The following is a 14,331-nucleotide window of genomic DNA, read 5'->3' on the forward strand; positions in this document are numbered from 1 at the left end:
TATTTCATTATCATTGATTTTTGTAACTAACTCGTCTCTTAAAACCGTTGCACATAAATCAATGATCTCATTTTGTGTCCTATGGGAAATGTACATTGCATTTTTCGGCGCATTTTTCAGATGGTCTTCTAAAACAGAATCACCAGCTTCTTTCCTAACATGTAAAAGGTTATTGAACACAGCATCCTCATTGGTATGACCTCTTAATGGTAAGTCATGTAGTGCACTAAACAAAATTGAAGAAACAATGGATTTTAGTTTCGCCAAACCATAATTTGCAAGACATTCAACATTTTTCTTTTCATTTTTCATGACAGATATAAAGTTACTTGAGTTTTCAGATGCTTGTCTGTGCCATTCAGAGTTCATATGCGATTTCGCATTTTCATGAAACTTTCTGAAATTGGTGAATGGGCGATTTATAAAGCCCGGGCGGCATGCGCACCGAAAACGATGCGGTTCCATCCAAACATATGCGTCTCAGTCAGAAGGGATAAGGGATTGAGAAAAAATACATTTAAACTGGCATATCTCGTGAGCGATTATGATTAATATGGAATTTATTTTATAATATAAAGTAAGAGAGAGCTAAATATTTTTTACACGCTTTCGCCAAATTCTCAGGGGGGGCGATGGCCCCACCTGGCCCCTCCCTGGGGGCGCCCTTGCTCCCTCGTACCAACGGCGTTCATAAATCCAAACTGATTGGGCGCAATTTGTTCTTCGCATTTTCGGTAAATTCTATTATGGATGACTTTTAAAAACAGCTTGAGAAGATGGCTCATTAGGCTTATGGTCATATAATCTTCACAAACTTTTGCTCCTGGTTTTTTGGGCAACGGTACAAACTCAGATTTGAGCCACTCTGCTGGTATTTTTTCTGCCTTGTATATGTCATTATATATTTCAGCTATTATTTTTATTTGTGCTCCATCTAATAGCTTTAGCAGTTCTGCAGGTATTTCATCAACTCCCGCTGCCTTTCCATCCTTCATTTGTCTGATAGCTGTGGTTACTTCTTCTGGTAGGATTTCGGGACCTGAATTATCTTCAATAGTGGGTTCTTTTCCTGTTCTAAGGTCGTGGAAAAGTTTCCCCTAGTATTCTTCCTATACTTTCTTTTTATCTTCTTTGTTTATGGCAAGATTGCCTTCATCATCTGTTATTTTTCCGCTGCTGCGTTTTCGGAACTTTCCAGCTATTTCCTTCACCTTTCGATGGACATTGAAATTGTCATATCGACTCTGATACTCCTCTATTTCTTGACATTGTTCTGTTTTTTGTTTCTCTTTTGCTTCTCTTATCTTTCTTCTGACGATGGTATGTATTCTTTTATATTCTTTGAGATTTTCTTTGAGATTTCTACATTAAGCTCAGTGATCGCAAATCCAATGAAGAGATAAGAAAGCGATCACAAGTAACAGATGTGATCCAGAAGATTGCCATGTTAAAATTTAACTAGGCAATCGATGGCTGTCGATGATGATGATTGTCTATGATTTTAGTGCCCTTAAGCTACTAATGATGGGTTTTTACTCTTTTGTCCCAAAGATCCAGTTCAATTTCATCATCAAAATGGGTCTAGGACGTTTCATCGCCGCCAGTTCATCGCCACCATTTCGATGCCGCCAGTTCATCGCCGGCCGATTCATCGCCGGCCGATTCATCGCGGCCGATTCATCGCCGACCGATTCATCGCCGGCCGATTCATCGCCGGCCGGTTCATCGTCAGTCAGTTAATCGCTAACTGATATATTTCCGAATTTTCGACCAATTTTCGACAGTTACATTTATTATTTATTTTTAGTATTAATTAGGAATTCTAATAAATGCGAGATATGACCATTCCCGTTGCTATACTTAATCTTTGAATAGACTTTTAAACTTTTATAATATAAAATATAATTTAACACTACAAATTTAATACTATTTAGTATCAAATTTAGGGGAAGTAGAAATATAACAGTAAATTAATATAGCTATATTTTTTATCTTTTTATTTGTCATAAGTTTTGAACTGAATTTAACATCGTGTCGTGTCATCTCCCATAATACAAAATCAACTGACTAACTGGCGATTAAACGGCCGGCGATGAAACGGACGGCGATGAAATGGACTGGCGATGAACCGGCGGCATCGAAACGACGGCGATGAACCGTCGGCGATGAAACGTCCCATTCCGATCAAGGGTATCCCTATTATCTTCGAACTGTTCCTTATAGAAATCCGTCCATCCTTGTTGTTGGTTTAAAATGTTCTTGGTTTTTGTAGTTTTATTCAATCCTTCTATTTCAAGTATGTTCAAGTTTCCTTTCTGTTTTTTCTCTTTGTTTCTTCGGTGTATTTTCTTTTCTTACTTTCTTAAGCTCTTAGATCCTTTTTCTGTTTGTCATGTTTTGTGTGGTTCTTGCTTTTTCCATACGCGTAGTTCTTTTTCCTGTTATGTTGTTATAAGCCATAAGAGAGAGAAATACGTCAGGTAGAAAAGCCATCACAATGTTAAATAATATTTTATGGGACAAATCCATCAGCAAAGAAAATAAAAAGGGGATATGTGAGACTCTAGTGAAAAGTATCACTCTAAATAGCTGTGAGGTATGGCCACTAAACGAAAGAACATTGGCAACGCTGAGAGCAACGTAGATGGATTTTTGGAGAAGAGCAGCAAAAAGATCTAGAAAAGAAAGGATTACCAACGAAAGCATTAGAGAAATAATGGGATTCAAATGTACAATCACGGATGACTTATCAACCAAACAACATCTGGTTCGGGCATATACAAAGAATGGATGAACAACGAATACCAATGGAAATACTAAAATGTCAACCAGAAGGAAATAAAAAACGAGGTTGACCGAGAAGAAGTTGGAGCGAAGAAATAAAAAAAGTACTGAGAGGAAGAGACTTAGAAGAGGACCTATGTATGAAGCAATCGGACGAAGTGGCGATTGGAAGTCGGAAAACGAAGAACATTATTAAACCGGGAGATATTAACAGAACTTTAACCACGATTTTCTGTCCTGCCCTTTGCAATACTGGAAGGTTAGAAAAAATACTTACAATTTATGGAAAAATCTACGGGTTTCCTGTGACATTTTCCTGTGAAAATTAGATTTTTCATGAGGAAAAAAATGGGGAGTTGCGATGAATTTCTGAGTCCTGCCATATCCATAGAATGACAAAATACTATCAATTTTATGAAGAAATTTTTTTGGGCAGGAGGGTTGCAAAAGGTCTAAGGGAGTACATAGATATACAAACATGTAGGACCTAATGAAAATAATGAAATTTTCATAATTTTGTGAGTCCTGCCAACTTAATCAATTAAACATAATTATTTGAAAATGATCGAAAAAAATGTTGGCATGACGTATCCTAATGTTTAACTGCACTTGTCCCTTTTAAAATTCTGTGGAAAATTTTCACCCTGGTTCCGTGATTTTCTGAGTCATAAAATAAATTTTATTATAAAATAAATAATTTAAGTAGACATTATTTAAAATGGCAGAATGGTTAGTTACACCTTTTTTACTATACCTAGTTAAAAAATGTGTAAGAAAATTCGTGGAAAGTTACACGATTTTCTGAGTCATGCCATTTTGCACATGTCTCAAGAATGTTCATATAAAGCTCGTTACAAAGAAGCAGGATGGTTGTGTAGTTATTTCGTATATAAAAATAAAATTTTAAGTCTGTAAAATTATTGCTGGTTGTTATACAAACATATTCATATCACCAAAATTTTCTGAGTCATGGCATGTCAAGTATGCTTAAAAACACTGATCTAAAACCGTTTACAACGTGGCAGGATAATCGCAAAGATATTTAATACATAAAAATTAATTTTTATATCGGTTAAACAATCGTACGGTATTAAATATTATTTTCCTGAGTAATGTCTCGGATTTTTACACACCTTTCAAATCTAATACCAAACTGTAAGATCTTTATTTTAAGCGATTAGATCATATTTGTATCTAAGTAAACGTAATAAAAGTAATAGGAACAAAACCAATAATTTTACAATTAATTGGTTATAGTAGGGATTGTACCTATTATACAGGGTGTCCAGAAACTCTTCTAACAAACGAAGCCCGGAGATTCCTCAGATAATTTTAAGAAAATATAACTCAATTCACCTAGTCCGAAAATGCCTCATAAGGAAGCTAAAGCTCTTTAAAGATGGCATACTGTAATTAGTTTTTTTCAAAAAAACTCCAGAACACTTCTATTTAGAAAAACGAAAATTGGTACACCTATTTATCTTTCAGATATAAATCGACAATCAATTGTCAATTTTTAGTACCGGTCATAGGCGTCCGTCTAGGGTAGGGAAACGGATATTTTATCGCATAACTTTTCTGTGTTTAACTTTTAAGCATTTTTGACACTGGAATATTAAACTATGGGGTATTCTTGTATTTAAAGGTACTCTTGCTTTAAGTCGGTAGGATACGCCAGGTTCTAGAAAAAACGATTTGAAAAATTTTGCGGTTTTTGAATTTGAAAAAAAAATAAAAAAAAACTATTTAGAAAAACTAAAACTGGTACGTTTATTTCTCTTCCAGAGATGAATTGATTTTATCAATAGTGAATTTCTAGTATCGGTCATGGGCGTCCGTCTTAGGTAGATCAACGAAATCTCATAACTGGCTTTAATTTTTAAGCATTTTTGACAGTAGAGTATTAAATTATGAGGTATTCTAGTACTAAACGTTACTCTTGCTTTAAGTCGATAAATACTCCGTTTTTTTATTTTTTTATTCAAATTTTTCTTAAATTCAAAATACGAAAAATTTTAAAATTGATTTTTCTAGAAAACGGTGCATCCTACCGACTTAAAGCAAGAGTACCTTTTAGTACTAGAATACCTCACAATTTAATAATATAGTGTCAAGAATGCTTAAAAGTTAAAGACAAAAAAGTTATGCGATAAAATAACCGTTGTCCTACCCAAAGCGGACTCCTATGACCGGTACTAGAGATTCGTGTGTGTGTGTGTGTGTGTGTGTGTGTGTGTGTGTGTGTGTGTGTGTGTGTGTGTGTGTGTGTGTGTGTGTGTGTGTGTGTGTGTGTGTGTGTGTGTGTGTGTGTGTGTGTGTGTGTGTGTGTGTGTGTGTGTGTGTGTGTGTGTGTGTGTGTGTGTGTGTGTGTGTGTGTGTGTGTGTGTGTGTGTGTGTGTGTGTGTGTGTGTGTGTGTGTGTGTGTGTGTGTGTGTGTGTGTGTGTGTGTGTGTGTGTGTGTGTGTGTGTGTGTGTGTGTGTGTGTGTGTGTGTGTGTGTGTGTGTGTGTGTGTGTGTGTGTGTGTGTGTGTGTGTGTGTGTGTGTGTGTGTGTGTGTGTGTGTGTGTGTGTGTGTGTGTGTGTGTGTGTGTGTGTGTGTGTGTGTGTGTGTGTGTGTGTGTGTGTGTGTGTGTGTGTGTGTGTGTGTGTGTGTGTGTGTGTGTGTGTGTGTGTGTGTGTGTGTGTGTGTGTGTGTGTGTGTGTGTGTGTGTGTGTGTGTGTGTGTGTGTGTGTGTGTGTGTGTGTGTGTGTGTGTGTGTGTGTGTGTGTGTGTGTGTGTGTGTGTGTGTGTGTGTGTGTGTGTGTGTGTGTGTGTGTGTGTGTGTGTGTGTGTGTGTGTGTGTGTGTGTGTGTGTGTGTGTGTGTGTGTGTGTGTGTGTGTGTGTGTGTGTGTGTGTGTGTGTGTGTGTGTGTGTGTGTGTGTGTGTGTGTGTGTGTGTGTGTGTGTGTGTGTGTGTGTGTGTGTGTGTGTGTGTGTGTGTGTGTGTGTGTGTGTGTGTGTGTGTGTGTGTGTGTGTGTGTGTGTGTGTGTGTGTGTGTGTGTGTGTGTGTGTGTGTGTGTGTGTGTGTGTGTGTGTGTGTGTGTGTGTGTGTGTGTGTGTGTGTGTGTGTGTGTGTGTGTGTGTGTGTGTGTGTGTGTGTGTGTGTGTGTGTGTGTGTGTGTGTGTGTGTGTGTGTGTGTGTGTGTGTGTGTGTGTGTGTGTGTGTGTGTGTGTGTGTGTGTGTGTGTGTGTGTGTGTGTGTGTGTGTGTGTGTGTGTGTGTGTGTGTGTGTGTGTGTGTGTGTGTGTGTGTGTGTGTGTGTGTGTGTGTGTGTGTGTGTGTGTGTGTGTGTGTGTGTGTGTGTGTGTGTGTGTGTGTGTGTGTGTGTGTGTGTGTGTGTGTGTGTGTGTGTGTGTGTGTGTGTGTGTGTGTGTGTGTGTGTGTGTGTGTGTGTGTGTGTGTGTGTGTGTGTGTGTGTGTGTGTGTGTGTGTGTGTGTGTGTGTGTTTGTGTGTTTACTAGAGATTCGCAATTGATGGAATCGATTTATCTCTGGAACATAAAAAGACGGACCAGTTTTTGTGTATCGAAATGGAAGCGTTCTGGAGATATAAAAAAAACTAATTACAAGGCGCCATCTTCAAAGAGCTCTAGCTCCCTTAGGAAACATTTTTGGATTAGGTGAATTGTGTTAAATTGTCTTAAAATGATCTTAGGAATCTTAAAATTATATACAGGGTGTTCCATTTAAAAAAACAAAAGTTTGTGTCGCCCTATTAATACGGGTAGCCCTGTATATTAAAAAATATTTTTAAATTATGATCATGGGGCATCTTTGCCCCATGTTTTACCTAAATAACTTTTTTTCGTATCTCTTACGACAAACGAGTAATTGGACTTTGTCACACTAATGCCCCACCCTGTATACGAAATAACTATAAAACCATCCTGCCTCTTTGTAAATAGACTTATATTAAGATTCTTGAAACATATGTAAATTGGCATGACTCTGAACATCGTGGAATTTTTCACGAATTTTCTTACAAATCTAGGACTCCTGCCGTCTCACTAGAACCGTTTAACCTTCCTGCCGAGTACCGAAAAAGTATTAATTGCATTTAAGTATTAAAACTTTTTAAAGGCAGGACTAAGAAAATCACGGAATCAGGGTGAAAATTTTCAGTAGTAATTGCACAAGAGCTCTGAAATTATTGAATTTTTTCCGAGTGACACTTTGACAGTTTTAATTTCACGAGCCGAAAGCGAGTGAAATTATGTCAAAGTGTCACGAGAGCAAAAATTCTATATTAATTTCAGAGGTCGAGTGCAATTTGTTGCGATTATTTCATGAATAAAACTGTTCAAAACCAAAATTTTATTGTAATTTATTTATGTAAGTACCATTAAACACACAGTTTTTATAAATATTTGACGATTGAAAGTCATCACTTTTATAATTTTTAAAACATTAATTGTCATTAATGTCACTGAATGTATTTTTTCGTAACAACGAAGGGCATCTGACGTAATATACTTAACGACGGGAGATTATCAAAAATTATCGATTTAATTCAGATTTCTGTAGCTTTCTATTGGTCAGAATCTCCTATGAATGAAATAATTCGCAGAATTTTCCAAGCGACAAGTATACTTAAACATTAGGAGACGTCATGCCAATATTTTTTTTGATCAGTTTGAAATAAATATGTTTAATTTATTTAGTTGGCAGGACCCAGAAAATCATGAAAATTTCATTATTTTCCTTACATGTTTGTATACATATATACTCCGTTAGCCCGTTTGCAATCCTCCTGCCCAAAAAAATTTCTTCATAAAATCGATAGTATCCTGTCATTCAACGGATATGGCAGGACTCAGAAATTCATCGCAAAACCCTATTTTTATTTTTTGGGAAAATCTAGTTTTTACAGGAAAATGTCACAGAAAATCTGTGGATGTTTCCACAGATTGTAAGTACTTCGTCTACTTCAGTATTGCAAAAGGCAGGACTGAGAAAATCGTGGCTGAACTTCTGTATAATATCTCCCGGTCTATATAAACCGACATGTATTTGTAGTAGTGCTACATTATTCATCATAATATCATTCGGCTATTGCACTTTTTTTGCTTTTGTCGATTTTCTAATTTTCTGAGAGAGCATAGGTTTAGTAGCTTCGGTCATTTTCAAATAATTGCTGATCTGTGACCAAGGAAGACCTGGAGGAGACGCCTAGGTAGGATATCTCGGTAAAAGGAATTGATATTGAAATAACCCTAGATAGTAACTTATGGAGAAATGTAATTAGAAGGCAAATAGAATAATGATATTCCTCTATATTCTCTATTTTTGTCCTTTCATTTGAATATTGCTTTGTTAATTTCCATCATTCATCTCTTCTTCTTCTTTATTCAGGCGAGACTCGTAAGTCTCTGGCACTTGCTCATAAGACCTTTGTACCATACCTTGTTTTTTCCCTTAAACTCTAATAAGTTCTGTGGCCTCAAGGAAGGCCAACAGTTTCCTTATTGGTAGTTTTAGGATCTCTTCTGGTTCAAACATCATTTGACCAGTGAATTCCTGCCTTCCATCTTACTCTTCTTCCATTTTGCACTTTCTGCACCATGGTCCATTCACCTTACCTAGTTTGTCTAGGTGATTACTTAAACGACAATGTCCGGTCACCATTTCAGTGACAGTTTTGATCTCTCGTTTATTGAGGTACATCAAACTGTTCGATAGTTGTTTATCAATATTCTTGATTATTTTTTAGTCTGTGTTTGCCCTTGCGTGGTTCTCCATTTCTTTTGATGATTCTTTATCAGCCATTTCTGAACCTCGTTTTTCGTAGCATCTTGCCACAGAAAGGTCCTGAGCCTTCAAAACTGTCTCTCGAGCCTTGTTTCGCTAACATAATGCTCGTTCGTTTCCATGCACCCCTTCATGACTCGGCACCCATATTAAAGACACTTTATTGTTTTTTGCCAGGTTGTTGAGGATATCTTTGCAGTTTATCACCGGTTTTGATTTGGTGAGAGGATTCTTTGCAGGGTAGCCGATTGACTATATGTGTAAATGTTGATTCTCTTAGCTTTACGGTCTTCGTCAATGATTTCATCAATGCAGGCCACCAAAGCAAAAACTTCAGCCTGTAACACAGTTGTCTGTTGACCTAGGCTGTCAGATTTATTATAATTGCATATTTGTCCATGATTCACGTTATATTCTGCATAAATTTCTGCCATCTCAAAAGCAAAATATCTTCTTCTTTATCACCTAATATCATTTTGTATTTTAGCACGCCAAATAGGTAATTCACGCGATATTTCCTTTGAAACCATGGTAAAGAAATATACGGGTGGCAGAGGTGTAGACGTAGTCCTCAATTCACTAGCGGAAGAAAAACTTCAAGCTTCGATAAGATGTTTGGCACCCGGAGGTAGTTTCGTAGAAATAGGAAAATTCGATTTGGCTAACAATAACGAAATCAATCTTTTACTTATGCAAAAGGAATGTAGTTTTCATGGAGTCATGTTGGATCAGATCTTTGAAGCACCACCGAAGATCAAAAATGATATTTCTAGGCTTTTTGAAGAAAATGTTGGAAAATTTATTGTTCCGTTACCAGTAACTTGCTTTAAATATGATCAGTTAGTAGAAGCCTTTAGGTACATGGGCAGTGGCAAACACATGGGAAAAGTTATGATACAAGTACGAGAAGACGAGCAGCCACCTCAACCAGTCCCCGAAAAATTTACAGGAATACCCAGGTAAAAAAATTTAAGATTTTAGAAAATGATTTAATTAACAAATTTTATATTGTTAGCATAAAAAGAGGGATTTACAGATTATTTTTAATTTGTTTTATTTTACGTACCTACATTGTTTTGTCAGGTGAGATGTTAGATAGTCAGGATTAAATTATTCTGTTTTTAGCCGCATTCGGCAGCATTTTATAGCTGTGGACAGGGCCAGATTTAGGCTACTCCGTAACGGGGGCAAGTTTAAACTTGCCGCCCCCTTTATTGAAAAAATGGATGTAGATCATAGCATAGGTGTAGGTAAATAAAAATAGTAAATACAGTTTTACTGGAAGGAATGAATTTAATTGTACATTTTGAGTTTCAAAAATATACTTAGTTATTAATTAGTATTACTAATTTGCAACATTAATATATACTTCATTACGGCAAATCCACAAAAAATAGGGCTAGGTATACTAACTTTCTTTACTTATAAACCACCTTACAAAGGTAATTGTATTTTACGGCTTTTTTAGAAGTAAATGCTTATATTACGTCATCAAAACTAATGGAAGATTCACATTTGTGCTCAATAGCTATGATGCTTAAATCAGTGAGCCTTTGTTGCTCCATTGAATATCTTAGATATTTTTTTACTATTTTTAATTTGCTAAAACTTCTTTCTCCCGAAGCAACTGATACTGGGATAGTTAGAAATATTTGTAGTCCTGTTGTGATATTGGGATAACCCTCATCAAGTTTATTTTTCAAAATTATGTCAAGAGTTGTTCAAGCATTTGCATCCTTAGTTAGTTCTTGAAACTTTTAATTTCAAATACGGAGTCTTTTTTGTTCATGTCTATCTTGTAAGTATCCGCCAATAGGCCTGCCTTCACCTTAAGATCAGAGATGTCCATTTCATTAATTCGATATCCATTCAAAAATCCAAACTTTTCATTGACATTTTCCAAAGCTTTGAAGCTAGTACTTAACTCTACTACTGTTTCAATATGTTTAAACCATTTCTTCGGACTAATAATAATTAGAAAATTAGTTAGTGCAGATGTCAAGTTAGATAGTTTTTTTAGTCGTTATCTAATTTGAAAACAAAGTTAGTATTTTAGGTCTCTCCTATTAAGCTATTTATATAAAAAATTGATAATTGTCTGTGTCAGTAGAAAAAGTGATAAAAGCTGGAAAATTTGTAAAAAGAACTAAATTTGATTGCATTTCTATTATTCAGTTGCAGCTAACCTAGTTTGATTGGTTTTTACTTCGAAACCTGGCAAGTTAAGGAGTAGAACAAGATAAAAAAGTTAATCTAAAGTAAAAGTTATCTTGTTCAAAACATTTTTGTGCCAAAACCCGGGAATCGAAGTAATTAAGAAGAGGTTAGCTGCTCTCCAAAGGAAGAAAACAGTAATTTTAAGTTCAAAGGTAAACTACTGTCTAAAACAATGCCAGTAAGAGATGCCCCAGCTCCAGTGACAGTAAGTCAACCAATTGTCAATTTAAGCCGAAGAAGCTCATTGTCCCGAGCTTCGTCCGTATACTCAACAAGGAGTAACAACTCCATAATCGACCTTGAAAAAGAATATGATTCAAGAGACAAACTCTCCGAGACAAATGAAAATATTGCTGAACTACAAATTAAGATCATAGAAAGTCTCCAAAAGACCTGAGTGTAGATGATGCTGAAAAGCTAGTCAATGTACAAAAAAACCTGCAAGAAAGTAAGAAGACATTGAGGTACCTTCAGCTAAAACTACAAGGCCTTCAATCGTTAAGTTTAATTTAAGAAGAAAGGATTAATAATCTTGAATAGCTTAAAAAGAAAAAAAGATGAAGCCATTCGACAATCAATCGCCAAAGACCAGTATGTAGGATCTGATGATGATGGTGAAGTCATCGAAACCAATCATTCAAATGAAGTGAACATACAAAATTAAGTGGTAGAGATACCACAAGTGAAGGATCTACCAGAATCAAAAATTGTTCCAGTTGACACAATTGTTCTGATGGTCCAAGCGATTTCAAAGATGTCTGCTACACCATCCTATTCTCGTAAACATGAGGAATTGCCAATGTTCAATGGATGTTCATAACAGTGGCCACTATTCAAAGCTGAGTTCGATCGATCAACCAAAGAGTACGACATTGACAATTCAATCAATATTCGAAGATTAAGAGAAGCTTTGAAAGGAGATGCCTTGGAGACAGTTTCATTCCTGCTACCAAACATCGATAATGTAGAAAGTATCATGAAGACCCTAGAAGATAGGTTTGGACAACCAAAGTTTGTGATTGAAGGGTTATTAAATAAAGCAAAAGCAGCCCCTTCTCCATCAGTAACCAAACCTGAAGCAACAATCAAATTCAGAATCGCAGTTCAAGCATTAGTGGCAAGTATCACGTCCTATAAAAGTGGAAAGTATCTGTATTCTATTGAAATCGTGAGCACTCTGGTCAAGAAGATGTCGATAGAAATGGAAACTGAGTGGTACACCTGGCTTCGACAAGACACCTCAAGAGAAGAAAATCTAAAATATTTTTCACAATGGATTTCTATGAAACAGTCTGTAGCGTATCTTGTGTCAACTCCCACTACAGCTTCTGAAAATACAAATGACAAAGATAAAAAGAAGAAGCAGACTAATCTTGGAACAGTATCAACGAACCCCAAGCCGGATCGAAAAGAATACTGTGTGTACTGCAAAATTGAAAACCATGTCTGTGACTGTCGAAAGTTTTCTGAACTACCAATTAAGGAAAAAAGCGAGTTTGTAAAGAAGAATCGTATGTGCTTTCGCTGTTTAAAGAAAAATCACGCAGTCAAAAATTGCAAATCAAGAATGACTTGTAAAGTTGAAGGATGTAGAGGAAGGCATAATACATCCCTACATGATAATTCAAGATTCGAAGATGTTCAATAAGATCAGTCAAAATCTCAACCTCCTTCAGCCGCACCAGCTGCTCATATGCACTGCCATCAGGGATCAGTAGTTACAAATACAGACGATGAAGAAGAAGAAACTTTATTATGCTATGCCCCTATTCAACTTAAAGGAAGTAATGGATCCACAATTTCCGTCATTGCTATGTTCGATACGGGAGCTCAAAAGACTTTCATTCTGGAAAAAAATGTGAAGAAACTTAGTATAGATGGTAAATGGCGAGATCTTTCACTTGGGTGGTTCAACGGACAAGATAACACGGATTCATCAATGAAAACGAGAATAGAGATCTCGGGCGATTTTCCAAATGCAAAGACTTACATTTTGAAGTGTCATACAGTCCCAGTAATGAACTTGCCTTCTCAGACCTATTCTGCTGCAGATCTGAAGAACAAGTACCCGTACTTACGAAGGGCAGGATCCCCATCACTGAAGAATGCAACCCCATCACTGATCATCGGAAATGATAATATCTCCTTGTTCCTGTCACGAGATTATATTGAACAATCTCCTGATCTACCAATTGCTGTGAAAACCAAGTTAGGATGGACTCTTGCTGGAAATGATGAAATGTTAACTGGAAGAAAACAAGAAAATTTCTCTATCTTTACTCGCAAGAAAATTAGCAAGGATCTCTCTAAAACATAAGTAACTTCATTGCAGCCGAAGATTGCACAACATTCAAATCTGTGATACCAATGTCAAAAGAAGACGTGCAAGTTTTGAATATTTTGGAAGAAACGACGATTAAGAAAGAAGGGCGTTGGGAAACAGACTTACTGTGGAAAAATGATGTTCTACCTTTACCTTTATCTGAAGAAATAGCAAGAAAGAGACTATTTACCATGGAAAGGAAAGCCAATAAAAATCCAGCTTTTGCTAAGTTATACACAACCAATTTCCAAGAATATATTTCAGCTGGATTTCTAAAAAAGGTTAAAGTCGACCCTAACGAAACAGAAGACAAACAATGGTATCTACCTCATTTCTTTGCCTTTTACCCGAGTAAAAAGCCAAGACTTATATTTGATGCAGCTGCAAGAAGTAAAGGAAAGTCATTTAATGATTTCGTTTACACTGGACCCGATCTGCTACAACAACTTGCTGCTATTCTAATGAGATTCCGAAGACATCGATTTGCTATTTCTGGAGACATCAAGCAGATTTTTCACCAAGTCGCACTGAGGAAAGAAGATTCGTCTGAGCGACCAGCCCAGACTATTTGGTATCGTGGAGTGGATCGTTATCGAGAACCTGATTCGTATAAAATGTCAGTATTGTTTTTTGGATCAGCATGCTCACCGACCTCTGCAATCTATTCCAAGTACCTAAATGCAAAGGAACATATGGATCAATATCCAGTTGCAGTTAATTCCATCATGAAAGATATTTACATAGACGATTTCTTAAGTGGAGCTAAAACGGAAAAACAGGCGATACAAATGCAGAAGGAAGTTACAATGATTCATAAAAATGGAAGTTTTCCCATCGTCAAATGGAGAAGCAGTTCGGTGAAAGTTACAAATGCAATTCCTTCAGAGCTACAAGCGGAAGGAACGATCAAAATTTCATCAAAGTCAGATTTAGAAATTAAAAAAAACACTTGGAATTTTTTGGGATCAAGTAAAGGACTGTTTCAGATTTGAGCTAGGGCTCGCTAGGATTTCTCACCCCATTGAAAGTCAAAGGTATCATCGGGCAGCTATGTTGGAAATTCAAAGTAGACTGGGATGATCAAGTACCATAGGTTATTGACATCCACTTCAAGGACTGGTTGGAAGATCTTCGAGTAAGTCCTGAGTTTGAAGTTTTAAGATTCTACGATGTGGATTTAAGTAAGGAACTCCAACTTCACATATTTTGTGATGCTAG

The 14,331-nt window shown here is 36.6% G+C and overlaps 1 protein-coding gene across 3 annotated transcripts in view; it reads left to right on the forward strand.

Annotated features, from left to right (window-relative positions):
* Positions 1–14,331, forward strand: part of LOC114325674 (fatty acid synthase) — a 239,338-nt gene that overhangs the window by 161,970 nt on the left and 63,037 nt on the right. For all 3 annotated transcript variants that reach the window (XM_050646364.1, XM_050646363.1, XM_050646365.1), the window contains one exon: positions 9,061–9,532. In XM_050646364.1, coding sequence (XP_050502321.1) covers positions 9,061–9,532 — 472 coding nt within the window. The remainder of the gene's footprint in view (positions 1–9,060; positions 9,533–14,331) is intronic.

The sequence above is a fragment of the Diabrotica virgifera genome, chromosome 3 (genome assembly GCF_917563875.1).
Source record: "Diabrotica virgifera virgifera chromosome 3, PGI_DIABVI_V3a".
NCBI classification, from domain to species: domain Eukaryota; kingdom Metazoa; phylum Arthropoda; class Insecta; order Coleoptera; family Chrysomelidae; genus Diabrotica; species Diabrotica virgifera.